The 13,479-nt window shown below is 38.4% G+C and overlaps 1 protein-coding gene across 7 annotated transcripts in view; it reads right to left on the reverse strand.

Annotated features, from left to right (window-relative positions):
* MTUS1 (microtubule associated scaffold protein 1) overlaps window positions 1-13,479 on the reverse strand; it is a 115,933-nt gene that overhangs the window by 44,935 nt on the left and 57,519 nt on the right. The window contains exon 1 of one of the 7 annotated variants that reach the window (XM_002193571.7): window positions 3,729-4,212. The exons of the other annotated variants lie outside the window; for them this stretch is intronic. Within the exon in view, the coding sequence (XP_002193607.4) occupies window positions 3,729-3,849 (121 nt within the window). The 5' untranslated portion in view covers window positions 3,850-4,212. Of the gene's footprint in view, window positions 1-3,728; window positions 4,213-13,479 lie in introns of those variants that run through there. 7 annotated transcript variants of the gene reach the window in all.

Here is a 13,479-nt window from a genome sequence, read left to right on the forward strand (position 1 = left end):
AACTGTAGTGCTAGACATTTTACCAGTACTTCACTTATTCTTCAGGGGGAGGGGAAAAAAGTGATGTGAACAGTTAAGTAACTCATGACATCTTAGGCTTTCAGAATCCTTTCTTAAGAGCCCCGCTTTGCAACACACAGAATTACTTTTATAGCTCCCAATGTGATCAAATAACAACTTTGGGAAGAAGTCATTGAAAAAGAATATCAGCTACCCAAGTAAACACATTTATGGTGTCTGTTGGTTATTAGCAAGGGAGTTTTTAAAACCGGCATTGCTGAAAAGACATGTTTAGTAAGCAAAGGAAGTGCCCAGCAAGACAAGAGCACCAAGTGCAGTTCGCTTAAGGAAAAAAAGAAAGAGGAAAAGCAGCAGGAAGGGCTGGATGAAAACATTTTGAGACAAAACAGTATAGAAACATTGACAAATTCTCAACAAAAAGCACAAGAGCTTTTGCCTCTATTTGCAAAGCTAGTTTTTTGTCTGGACTTTTATCTTTATACAAGAGAAAACACAAGCAACTCAGAACTACTATTTTGAATTATTCATAAGAGAATGTCTTTCTCTCACAGTTTATACAGAACTGATGATCTACACAGAGATGATGATTTACTCTGTCACACCACTGAAGCATGAAGAATGTAAGAGCACTTTAGTCACTCTGGTAAAAATCCTAAATGGTTCAATAAAGGTAGCAAATCTAATATTTCATCACTGAAAGACAGTGGTTCCCATTCTCCTCTGCCATGTTTATGCAGTTCTGGAGTGTTTAGATTTTTTGCAGTTACTTGCTACAAGTAAGTTTTATAAGTCACGGGATGGGAAAATGAATTATTTTCTTAAGGTTTCAGGATTTTGTTTTGCTGAAGAGGACACTCATTATATACAGCAAACAATGCAGGTGTTTGTACTTCCAGTTGCTGAGAAAAATGATACTTTGATGTCTTCCTCCATTTAAGAAGAGAGAAGAAACTTCTGTTTATCTTGACCTTGAAGCAGTGCACAGCACAGTCATGGAAGTTAGACAGAAGACTGAAAGACCTTAAAAAACACTTTAAATATTACATTAAATTTTACCTGGATTTATTCCCTTCCTAGTGGAAAAATACTTGATTTTATTTGGCTTCCCCTGAATAGACTGCATGGTTATGCTGTAACATAACTGAATTACTCTAGGTACTTTGACACCTGCACATGAATGACAATATAAGTAATGCAAAGATATCCAGTCCAAGGATCCATTTAATGCTAAATTGCAATGACTAACCTAGAATAACACAACACCTGTGTAAACAACTGTGTGTCCCCCCCACTATGCTGCCAACTACCCTCAAGTCAGACTGAAAACCCAAGAACAAGTTCCATCCTCTTCCTCCCAACAGTGTTTACATTCTAACTCCACCAAGTTACTGCACTGCAATTGTCAAGCACGGCTGATATGACAACAGAAGAATCCAACCCGACCTGTGCTCTAGATTACTTTAAAATTCTACATTTCAACAATAGCTATAAGCATCTCAAGGATGGTCTACAGTAATAAAGGCAGTCCAGTCGATCTATGCTATGATCAAAGGGAGCAAAGAATGAAATCCATGATAATGCTTCTTAAAAGTGCGATCTACATAAAAACTGGTACTCAGTGGGGTTTATGTAACACTTATACATATTCATGTTCCTAGATGGACCCTGAAATTCCTTCTGGCAGTTACCTCTTCCCTTATTTATTGACACACTCTCTACTGCTTATTGTGCCTACTGCTCATGTGACCTTGGAAAGAAGCCATGTGTCATTTTAATCACATTAAACCACTACAAGAAAAGACAGTCATATTGGTGCTGTAAAAGTAAAAATGGCTCCTCCTGGATTTAACAGCAACAGAAAATAACCTTTTATGCTTGTGATATACACAGTCGTTGCCTCATGTACTGTTGCTGCGTTTATGAACCTGAAATAATCACTAACAAGCTTCAATGCATTCTGCTGTTTTGAAAACCGCAGTATTATCTATACATACTTGCATTTTCCACTACAGACTATGACCTGGTTTTCATATGCCCTACTTTTCGGTATACTCAGCTCTAGCTAACCACTGGTCAGCTTTCTGCTAACATTTCTGCTGTCCTACAAGACACAAGGACAGCAAAGCAGAAGGGGGAAAGCAGGCAAAAACCTCTGAAGCTTCAGTGCTATTAGTCTGTACATACTATACATGGAGAAAACACACAGAAGGTCTGTTCAGCACTTCCCGGTGTAGTTCTTCTTAACTAGAGCACAGGGCTTGCAATCTATTGTACGTGTTGTATCTTACAGAGACCTTCAGGCAGGTTTTGTTTTCACATCCACTCAAAATAAATTAAACCAAAAGCTGATTCTTAAAGTTGTAGAATTCTCTTGATACATGCACTTTTTTCATTAAATTTATTTTTCAATTACACAAATTTCAGTAGCACTTAATGAACATTTGGAAGACTGAACATTATCTTCCCTCACCTTCTTCTTTAGGATTTTTGGTCCTGGAGTATGTGTTATGTTATGTAGAAATTCCACATTATTTACATACTTATATGCATAAAGACACCCTTTACATAAGAGTTTTTGACATCAAGGTATTTAAATCCTAGTTTAATGCCAACACAAGCAACGTGCAAACAGAAGCCTGTATTGTACAGTTGGCCTGTATTATGTTCATAAATGCATTTATAGTCCCAAGAAAATTTTGAAGCTGGATTTACTTTGGCAAAGATAAGAAATGACAAGGCAAATGGTTAAGGCTGCTGTGTGAAAAGACAGGACAGTAAGGAAAGCTGACTGATAGCACTCAACTGCAAGAAAATAAAAGCAGAAAGGGTGGTATTCAAGTAAGAGAGGAAATTCTTGAGTGAAGAGCTTCTGCAAAACTAGCTTATATAGCTGCTTGCTCCCCTCTAAGTAAAAAGAAAGAAAATTGTAAATAGTGCAGTGGAGAAAAATACTTACGCAAGATGCTCTCAGTATCTCTAGATGTCACACAGTTCAGCTCAAACAAAAATACAACTTCCACCCCTCACCCCCAAAATTTCACATTGTATGTCCTGGCATAAAGCCCACCTTCCATATACTTGCTTTGCTTCTCCTGACACTGAAAATAAAAATCAGGTCAGATGCAGATGAGAATTTTGTAAATTTTTTGTTGTGTTCTCTGTGTGCGTGAGTGTATTAAAAAGTTGTACCTTTTGGGTTTTTCTCAAAACAAGAGGCACAAAAGTTTGTTCTACTTGCAAGTAATATGTATTTAGCACAACAACTGTGATACCAGATATCTACAGGTAAGTATTCAAATATTTCCCACAGACAGAAGTCACACCTGTATTCATTACACTTCCCTCCCTGTTTCCAATTGCACCCAATCAAGATACAGAAAAGACAGTGCTCCCAGCAGATAACCATTAAAATTATTAGATAAATAAGCACAGACTTCCTGATACTATTTTTGGATTTGTGCAAGGAAAGAGCAAATCCCAATTTGCATTTCACAAACAGAATAACTACCTTCCAAACAAGCAGATCAGCACACATGCAGAGGCTTAGAATATGAAACTACTTTGCTTAAAAGTCATCCACTTATGTCTGAAATTCAAAAACTCTCATGCCCAGTACAGTTCTTACTTGCTAAAAATAAGATGCTGTTGAAGCAAACAAGATACTCACTAAATGCAAACTCTAATCATCACATTAAAAATATACAAACCTGTATGAAATATAACAGTGCTTTTCTTGTAGCCAGAAGGCAGACGAATGTTTCGAAGCAATCCCTTCGCTGTCAGCCTTACGCGCATGTTGGATAAGGAAAATTTCGGGGACCATAACATGTCTTCAGTGCAATTGGAAGACAAACAAGCAAAAAATAGTCTCCATGTACTGTCACATACTATGTTTTTAAATCAATACTTCCAGAAGTGAACAATTCTTGCTAAAGAAAACAGGCTTGAAGAAATAATCAGGTCTCCATTCCTTTGCTGTTACTCCTTATGCACAGACAAGCAAAAAAATCAGTAAAAGCAGATATCCACGATGTAAATGCTGCTGGCAGCTTCTCCTCACCAGATGTTCTGAAAACAAAGCTTGTCCTCAGAATAAAACTGACTTAGTGATTTCGAAAACCAACAGCCTCTGAATTGCATCACAGCACCGATGCTCAATCTGCTATGGGACTCCGTGGGCTGGGAACTGGAAAAGGAGAAATGGGAGGAGGAGGATGAGGAGGGAGGAGGAGGAAGTGGGTGGTCTCACCGGCTGAATATATCACCCGGCAATGTCACAGTCCATGTAATTTTTCTTTGGAAAGTGTAAGGAAGATTATTTAAATATTCCTGGACGCATAGTTTAGCTTCGCTCTCCAAAAATCTTTTCAGAGTGCACTTTTTAAAACTGTTTCCTTCAATCAAATATTATGTCCACATTTAAAGTGTTAACAAATTCAAAGACACATCTATTCTCTAAGAACAATTCAGTATTTGAGAGCTGCTTAAGGGAAATTCTGCTTAGCTTGGCAGCTCAACACTGCAGATGCTTCCATTTATCATCAGAGGAGAAGGACTCAGGCACTAATTCACATTAAAACAGTTCTCTGCCAGCTGGGTTTTGAAGGCACCCAAACACTGAGGCAAATAAGCAGTGTTGGAGGAATTCTTACAAAACAGATGTTGTTCCCATATTTGATTAGCCATTAGATAGAAAGTTTCCTCTTACTATTTAATGAGCTGAAAAATTTTGCATATACTTTATGCAAAAATTAAATAAAAAATAAATGTAGAAAATAAAGGAGTAACTGTTTTACAGATTAGAAAATGTTATATTTTTTACCTGTGACCTATAAGTAGACATACATGCACTGGCCACCTTCCTGTGCAAAAAGAAACATTTCACTACTTTTCCTGAGGGCAGCAGCTGCCTTACCAGGCAGCCACTGCAGCTGAGACCACCCAAGTACTCTCAGCCAGTATTGGAGACAAGACAGTGGCAGCTCATACTTCTTTGGGGTTGTTTGAAGAGCTGGCCTCCACGGACTTTGTCACTCTTTAGAGACAACAAAATTAAGTGCTTTTCCACTGATTCTGTACTTCTGCCATTTCAGCAAACTCCAGCCAATTTTCTCTAACATCTATGCCTTGGAACACTTTTTCCACTTCCAGAAACAATTAACTCAACTTAGTCTGAAGCAGGAATAAACCCAATCAAATATCACAGTGACAGGTTTCATCTCAGCAGTGCCTTACCTATCCTCTCTTTACGTCCACAAATCTCACTTTCGTATTTTAATAGCATATCGTACTTGCCCAAGATGCATTTTAAATTCATAGAGCTTATTTTCCACATCAGCTAGAACTAAAAATAGCATGTTGTTGCTGTATCCGGGTATGCCTAAGATCACACAGAGCCCGGTGCAGTGACAGTGAGGCAGATGCTCACTGTATGTAGAGCAGAAGAGCTGCAGGGCAGCACCGAGACAGACCCATCCATGCAACCTCCACAACAGACTGCCTGAGAATACCCTGGCATGTTTTCAAAGCAGGTACCAAAATATTTATTTCCCAGCACACTGATGAAACTCCAACTTTGAAGTACTATAATACATTTTCAGTCCACACAAAACCATTCAAAATAAGTACAAAGACAGTAAATTAGGTTTTTTGTTCGGTTCCCAGGGCAGCCTCTGTACACAGCAGGGCATGCATGTCATTACTGCTATAAAACCTCATCTATTCCTTCTAGTCTGAAGAGCTTTGGCACAAGCAATGTATGTTCATCTATCTTTCCAACAGCCTGCAGTTCCAGACTCTTTCCTAGTCCAATACTATTATCAAAGACATTGCCCCTTTCTGGGCTGCATTATTATGATGCTTGAAAACCACAATGAGCAGTAAACCAGAAGGTTTGTTACAGCACAGTTCAGTAGACTTGCGTACACACGCACAGTTTCATTAGCACATCTCATGAAATATTAGATCATTATTGTCAAATCCTTTCTTAATTAAGGCATTTTGAGATTTTTACTGGGCATACAGCCAGTCTTCAAATAGTTCATATTTGAAGACTTGCTGTATGCATATAGTTCAAAATTTAGCACCCAGCCACACCAAGTTTCACCCTTTTGCCAGGGCACCTCCAGAAGAACTCCTTTTTATTTCTCTCCTGTTCCCACATTTCTCCAAGGGAGAAGCTGCCCTATGTAGTAAATATTCTCTCACCTTCTCAATCTGATGCTCTCAAAAAGGTGGAAACAATCCAATCAGGCTGAAAAAAAAAAAACCCAAACCACTACAAACCAACAAAACACATCCAAAAAAAAAAAACCCACCACTTCTCCCCATCCTTGCAACAGTGCTTAGGAGACAGGTAAAGAACTCCTCATTGGCTGTAAAACCAGAGAAGATGGAACAGCCTGCTGCAACCTCCTAGGAACAGGAGCAAGAACAAAGAATCTATACAGGAAAAACATGATGCAATGAACCAGTTTGGAAACTGCAGAAGGAATGAATCACCATACAAAATATGAGCAGACAAAAGCTCTATATGGACATCAAAATCTTTGTAGGAAAGACCAAAACTCCCCTTACAGAGATACAAAAATAATACTTTTACTGCCTCTTTCCTGCTCTTTGGGTGAAAATGGGCCATGAAGAAACAGATACATCGTATTACTTGTAAAAAACCTTCTAATTTGACAAAAATGCCTTTCTAGCCTCTCGAGTTTTAATTCTATTAAACCCCAGAAACCTGAAACAAGTCTGTGTTATTCAGAAGCAGACCTGACAGCACAAATAAAGAGCAATGGATGCATGTGTCATCTAGTGCCATCCAGTACCCAGCACTCAGAGCGCTCTGACAGCAGCCAGCAAGAGGACTGCCCACGCCAGTCTCAACAGCTCCCAGACAAGAGTTAACCTGCAGAGAGGTTCCTCCAGTAATCTTTCCAGAGCTCACTGGCACACCACAGTATACCCCCACTGTGGTGGCCACGCATGTGCTAGCGTGGTTTCCTTGGCTCAGGAAAACAGCACCTTCCACTCCTGTCTCCACTCCCACGACAGTCATCCAGGGCCTCGTGCTGCCAGACTACAAAGCCAGGGCGTAATCCACAGGATCGTAACAGAGCATGCCAGGAGCATGCACTGTCTACATTTCATGCATAACATGAAATGAGGATCACAGACAGGTCTTTCACTTTCTTGACATTAGAGAAGGGTGAAAACAGTACCAGAAAAGAGCATAAATAGAATAAAATTGGAAGCAAAATACAAAGGACAAAAGGACAAGACAGATTTTATTTGCTAGCATCTTATTGGTTCTTCCCTTTGATTCCCAGGGCAGACCTTGTGATCAACATGGAGAAAGGGGCTCTATCCTGTTATGACCACATAATTCAGTGTGGGTTGCTAAATGCATCAGTACCTGATGACACCATCAGATTGATGGAGGGGCCAGACCTATTTTTACCCCAGCAGATTTAGTGTATCTGCCACTCCTGGGAACATTAGCAACGTGACAATAAAGGAGCCAAGTGCAATGGCATCTGTAGGTTCTCAATTCAGCCACACGAGGCCGAATCCACAGTGTCTGCATTTCTACTGTCCCTTTCCCCCTCTCCTCATCTAACAATCTCTAAGAATGCCACTGGAATACAGTTAAGTGTCTCACTGTATAAAGGTCTAAATTGGGAGCTAGATATTTAAATCCAAGACGTCCATGTGAAGGACACTTGGCTCTATGTCACAAGACAGCAAGAGCAGTGCAGAGCAGATGGATTTTACTGGCATGCTTTACTTCAGGAAGAACTGAAAGGTGATTGCTTATGCAAAGAGAGATGCAAGAAACAGGAACCTACTAAGAGCCAAAGGGTCATCTGTGTCCTCATTTTTATTTCTGGAAAATGACTGCTCCCACTCCACTTTCCTGTGATCTCCTTGCTCTAGCCAGTGCTCTACTTTGAAAAGCTAATTGTCCTGTAGGCAACAGTACCTGCTGCCACAATGAATGCAAACTGCAGCTTCAAGACTAATTTTAAGTTCAAATCCTCTCCTGAAGAAAAAAGTAATCATCTTCCTTCCTCAGAGAGGAACTAAAATCCTAAATAATTTATGTTTCTTCTTTCTGTACACAGAATCTTTTAACCATTATAAATTCAGCAGCCTGTCAAACTAAAGGTGATGCTGCAGTGAGATTCCCATGCAAACTGATACAGGAATCAGGCTGATCTGTGTCTCCCATGTGCAACAGCGGTATTTACATTATCTTCACTCTTTTATAGTTGAGAATAGCCACAAAACACTGCAGGAATAATTTAATTTTTAACTTCTGATTTAAGGGAAGTGCATTTGCAGAATGTCCCTTTCAAAGTGGCATTTTGATTAGTCTTCCTCAGGCAAAATCCTACAGAGCTACTGCTCTACAACACTGTGCAATATCACTAACCTTAGGGTAAAATGCCCTGAAATTTGAAGCTTCCATGGTCTGGCCAGATGTGAAAAAAGACTCAAAACCACCTCTTTGCTGCCATTCAGAAACAGGGTAGGTGTATGCTTAAGTTTTTGCGAGCTCAAACTTCAAGCAACAGAGGAAAAATAAATGCTTAGACTAGACCCACAGCCAACAGATCTATTAATTATTTATTTACACAATACTGATTTATATTCACCATGCACATGTATTTCATCCTTGGCCTCAGAACAATACCCAGAGAGCCTCTAATAAAGAGCAATATTGCAAATAAAGTCAATTTGGCAAGTATATACCCTAAGACATGCTAGTGGTTTATCTAGAGAACACAAAGCATATTTAAGATAACTCACTGTCTTTTGCCTGCCTGTGTGGGCTTTGTACACTCTCCCTTACCCCAGACATGCAGAAAAAAAAGGCAGTTGTACAAGTTGTTTAACCATCTTTGACACAAGACCACGAGTTTCACATTTCTGTGATAGCTCAATGATTTTCCAAGTATCACTTGGACTGAGTTGATGCAATCTGCAGATACCCCTTTCAGCTGCACTCTCTACTCACACAGTGGCTGGCCTATCCAATATTTAGACAAGTGTAAGAAAACCAAAGCTCTGTGTTGCTCTCCTGTGTGGCTTGTTATTGTGAAACATCAAAACAAATACCAGGGAAGAGAACCACAGACATTCCTCCCCACAACAGAATAAATACCACAGAAATAAACTACAAACATTCCTGCTGTAGAAAGCCTGCATACTTCTGCATCACCACTTGTTTGGAGTATGGATGTGTGGAGCTAGAGAGCAAGGTTCTCACAGAAGTTTGGAACTAAGTAATAACAAAGAATTCTGAAATCTCTAACATGTAATCCAGAAAACAGGTCCTTATTTAAAAGCATTAACAGAAGAAACACACCTCGGTAGTGTGAAAACCATTTTGGTTGGGCCTTAATGAATGATCGTCTGTCAGGATAGTAAAACTGATAAAACCTCTACCAACTCCTCATTGCTGGGATTTTAAATATAAGCCAAACATTTTCAGTCCATCAGTCTGACAAACTGCGCCCCTAATTCAAGTGGTAGTAGAATACTACTACCACTTGAATTAGATGGCTCATATGTTACTCCATAGCAAGCCTTGAGGTTTTGAAATTCCTTGTTTTTTTGTAAAAATATCTGTTGAAGGCACAGGGAACACTGCGGATTGTTAGCACAGAACAACAGACAACCTTCCCAAATGGTTAACTTTCAGAAGATCAAGTTTGAGAAGAACACAAGGAACATGAATGCAAATACACCGATAGAATTAGCAGAAGAGACCAAATCTAGAATACATCAAGACTGTGTTGTCATGTACCTCTGGCTTTTTTGCATCCTACTGCCTATTCTAACAAACATACTATATCAGGAAAACACCATTTATTCAAATAAAAATCAAACAAAAAAGCCCCACTCAAAACAGATTATTTTAGAGTTTAGAGTGTGAATATCAGCACCAGCCATTCCACTTTGAAGACTTCTGGAGCATTCTAGTTTTCACCCAAGAAATTAAATCCTTAGATCCAGTTGTACTATACTTTATTTAGTAACAGTGTAAAAATCTGGCCAAGAAGGCAACAGCTTTTGTTTTTCAAATTATTTCAGGTTTACAGATTTTCCCTTAACTCTTAAAAATAAATACCATTATATGTCCCCAAGGAATACAATTATTAAGGAACTCCAATTCATACATTTAGATTATATGCATTTATTTATATAGAAATGGCAAAACAAATGCCAGCTTTCATAGCTAGGTCACATGCAGTAGCTACTCTACTTAGCTTTGCTGTCTGTTTATAAGAGCATTAGCCTGAAGGTATTCTAAGGTTAGATCACGAGACAACTGAGTCATTCAGATAGTCCTCATAGTTCACATGAATGAAAAAAAAACATCTAAAAAAAAGACTATAGCCAGGTTTTTATTGCAGCTAGAAGGACAAAAAAATAGTCCAGCCACAGTAAAATATCTGCAAAAGAGATTTAAGCCTGATGTCTGTTGCTTTTCAAGGGATAAAGTAAAAATATTAATTTACATTGTTCAACTCCCAGAATCCCCAGTGTGTAAAACATTAACTCCATTAAACGAATACAAAATCTAGTCTTGTACTAATCTGTGTCACCCTAGAACATGCAAAACTGGTCCAAGTTCTTCTGCAGGATTTCCTGGCTTTTCTTTTGGAGACAGGGACAGAGACAGAAAAACTCATTAACCCAAATTATTTACAAATGCTGAGGCTCTTAATACCAGAGACTGAGAATCCAGTCTATCCAATACATCCATATTGAAATTCCCAGTTAGAGCTAGTCAGGAGTCCCACTTCTACAATGTAGAAGACCAGGATTTCTTGGCTGCCAGAGCATGTATGTTCACATACATATCAAGGCCTTTTCAAGTCTCCAAGCAACAACCACTGCCTGCAGAGTTTCTTCTACACTTGCAAAAACTCTTGCAATCAAATACACACCACTCCCCAGTCAATAACAAACTCCGAAAGGTCTTCTAATCAGATACAAAAGGAGAAACAGAGCCCTAATGAGGTATCCCTCATCACTTGGGGTAATTTGCCGTACATTGCTGAATGCTACAATCAACTGAAGACCTAAGTATTTGGCACTCATAACAATGTGAATCACATCTCAGAATAGTCTTCCCAATTTTTTAAAAAATACACATTTTGACACAGTATAACAAAATTTTAAAACATTAAGTCTTGTTTGTTGTTGTCAAAGCACAGTCAGAGCGTGATAAACATTAATCCTTGTTTTTCAGATGTAGAAAGTGCAAGTATTTTGAGAGTAACCTATTCTATCAAAACATGTACAACATAAGAACCGTTTCCTCTCAAGTTTCAACAGGGATGACTAAGAGCATGAAAGAAAAGGTTGTAAACTGAATCTTAAAGTATGCCTCCAACTTTTGTCTGAACCAGAGTATTTTGCTAGCAAAAGCATCTTGTCCCAGTATAAGGGTTGAGTGAAGAGCCAGACCCCACCTTTAACAACCTGTTCCAAGGGACAACTTCTTGGACTGTTATATTTGTACCTTATTTTCCATTTGAGCTTGATCAGCAGTATTACTCACTTTTGCAATAAGCCCCCTGACTGAATTTCTTCCTTCTCCCAGTGTTATATTTTCTCACAAATGGTTGAAGTAAAACAAACATCCTTTCTTTATAAGAATAAGAAAACAGAACACCACGATGGAGCATGTACCATTTTTTTGATAAACCTTCTTTGGTTTTCACGGCTTCTGCAGCCTTTAGTAACTAATTCTATGCTGCATCATAGCTCGAAAAGATACAACATAAATCACACTGATCACATTTATAACACTTTGCAGGTGTATCCATCAGTTGTCTTTGCTGTTGTCCTGACAATGGTCTTATGCCGCACATATAATTGTAACTTGGTATCCATCACAGATCCCTTTCAGGGTCATGGAAAAACAGGATAAGCCAAATATTCACATGCTTTATTCCCAAAGTGATTGCTTTACCTTTGGAACTGCCAAATAGGATATGTGCTTTCGCTTGGCTTATGTAGGTTCAGAGATTAGTCTGTTGTAACTTAACTTTTGGTCAGTAACAGAGACCTGAGATGTGAAAACCCACTGCATCCACACACAGTGCACTGTAATATACTACAGAGGGATTAGACACAGCCCATTTTGTCTACAGGGAAGTTGAAGAAAAAAAGGGAACAGCACTTTATGGATGTTTAGAGGTAGTTTTGCATATAGTTCAAAATTCCATCTTGTAAGAGGCAATACTTTAATTCACATTTACATTAAGACATTGCAGTAAGTGCACATAAACATCCTTACTTGAAGCTAGCAAGTTAAGAAATATAATAAAACATTCTCAAGAACTTTAAAGCCTTAGCTTTAAAGCCAGTGCTGAAGAAATATACCACAGCACTTGTAGAAGTTGTTTGATGCACTTAACATCACCCATGAAAAATACAGACTTCAGAAAAAGAAGACTTGTGAATGCTTTAACACAAACAAGAAATTAACAGCTGCAAACAGGCAAGTCTGCCCAATTTTACAGGCACACTAACAGTAAGTTCCAGCTTGCTTTGTCAAGCAGATTCTGACTGTGCATCACTGCTGTAAACGAATGGGGAATGGAGAAACAGCACCAACATTAAGGGAACAGAAGTGTATCTAGAAAGCCTGCTATTTTTTCATCCTTGAAGAAATGTGAAAGGCAGTAAGAACAACTGAGCTAGACACTTAGTTAATACCTTAATATTGTAATCAATTATCAGAGTTCTGCTGTAACAAATTAGTCCTGGGCACATGGGCAGGAAATAGAAGTGAGGTTGGAATTTCTGACTGGACAGGGCTAAAAACTGTAGACTTAACTATGGCGCTGAAATAAAAGAACAAAAGCTTTATACTAGCTGCAGTCATTAGAACAAAGCTTTACTATAATATCAAAGCCAAAAGAAAAAAAAAAAAAGAAGATAGTGGGCCTCATTCTACATGGTACTGGCTGGCATTATTTCAGTTCATTTCAAAAAAAGATCATTTGTCCTTTTTTTTTTAAATGTAAGACATTGTACTGCAGAATACCCAAGCAGTCACACAGTATTTTTAGTCTGTAAGAACTATCTGCAACTGTAAGGATGGAAAAAAACTTCTTAAAAATGCAAAATACTCCACCAGACAGCTCTGCATTCATAAATAGGAATTTACACTAATTCTCTGTACAAATTAGAAATGTCTTAAGTTGAATGTCTAACATCTCCAGTTTTGGAAGTTGACTCAGTACAGTAAGCAGTTCAGGTTTGGTAAAGCAAACACTGAAATACAACCATTTTATTGGTAAAAGTATGAGTAAAGAGCATTTACTAAAATATTGCTAAATATTACAGTCAATTTGGAGTTTATGGCTGTGTTTTTCAAATCCATCAATTCAAAGTTATGATTTTTTAGGTCAGAAAAGATGAATCATAAGCAAAAGT

Source organism: Taeniopygia guttata, chromosome 4 (genome assembly GCF_048771995.1).
Source record: "Taeniopygia guttata chromosome 4, bTaeGut7.mat, whole genome shotgun sequence".
NCBI classification, from domain to species: Eukaryota; Metazoa; Chordata; class Aves; order Passeriformes; family Estrildidae; genus Taeniopygia; species Taeniopygia guttata.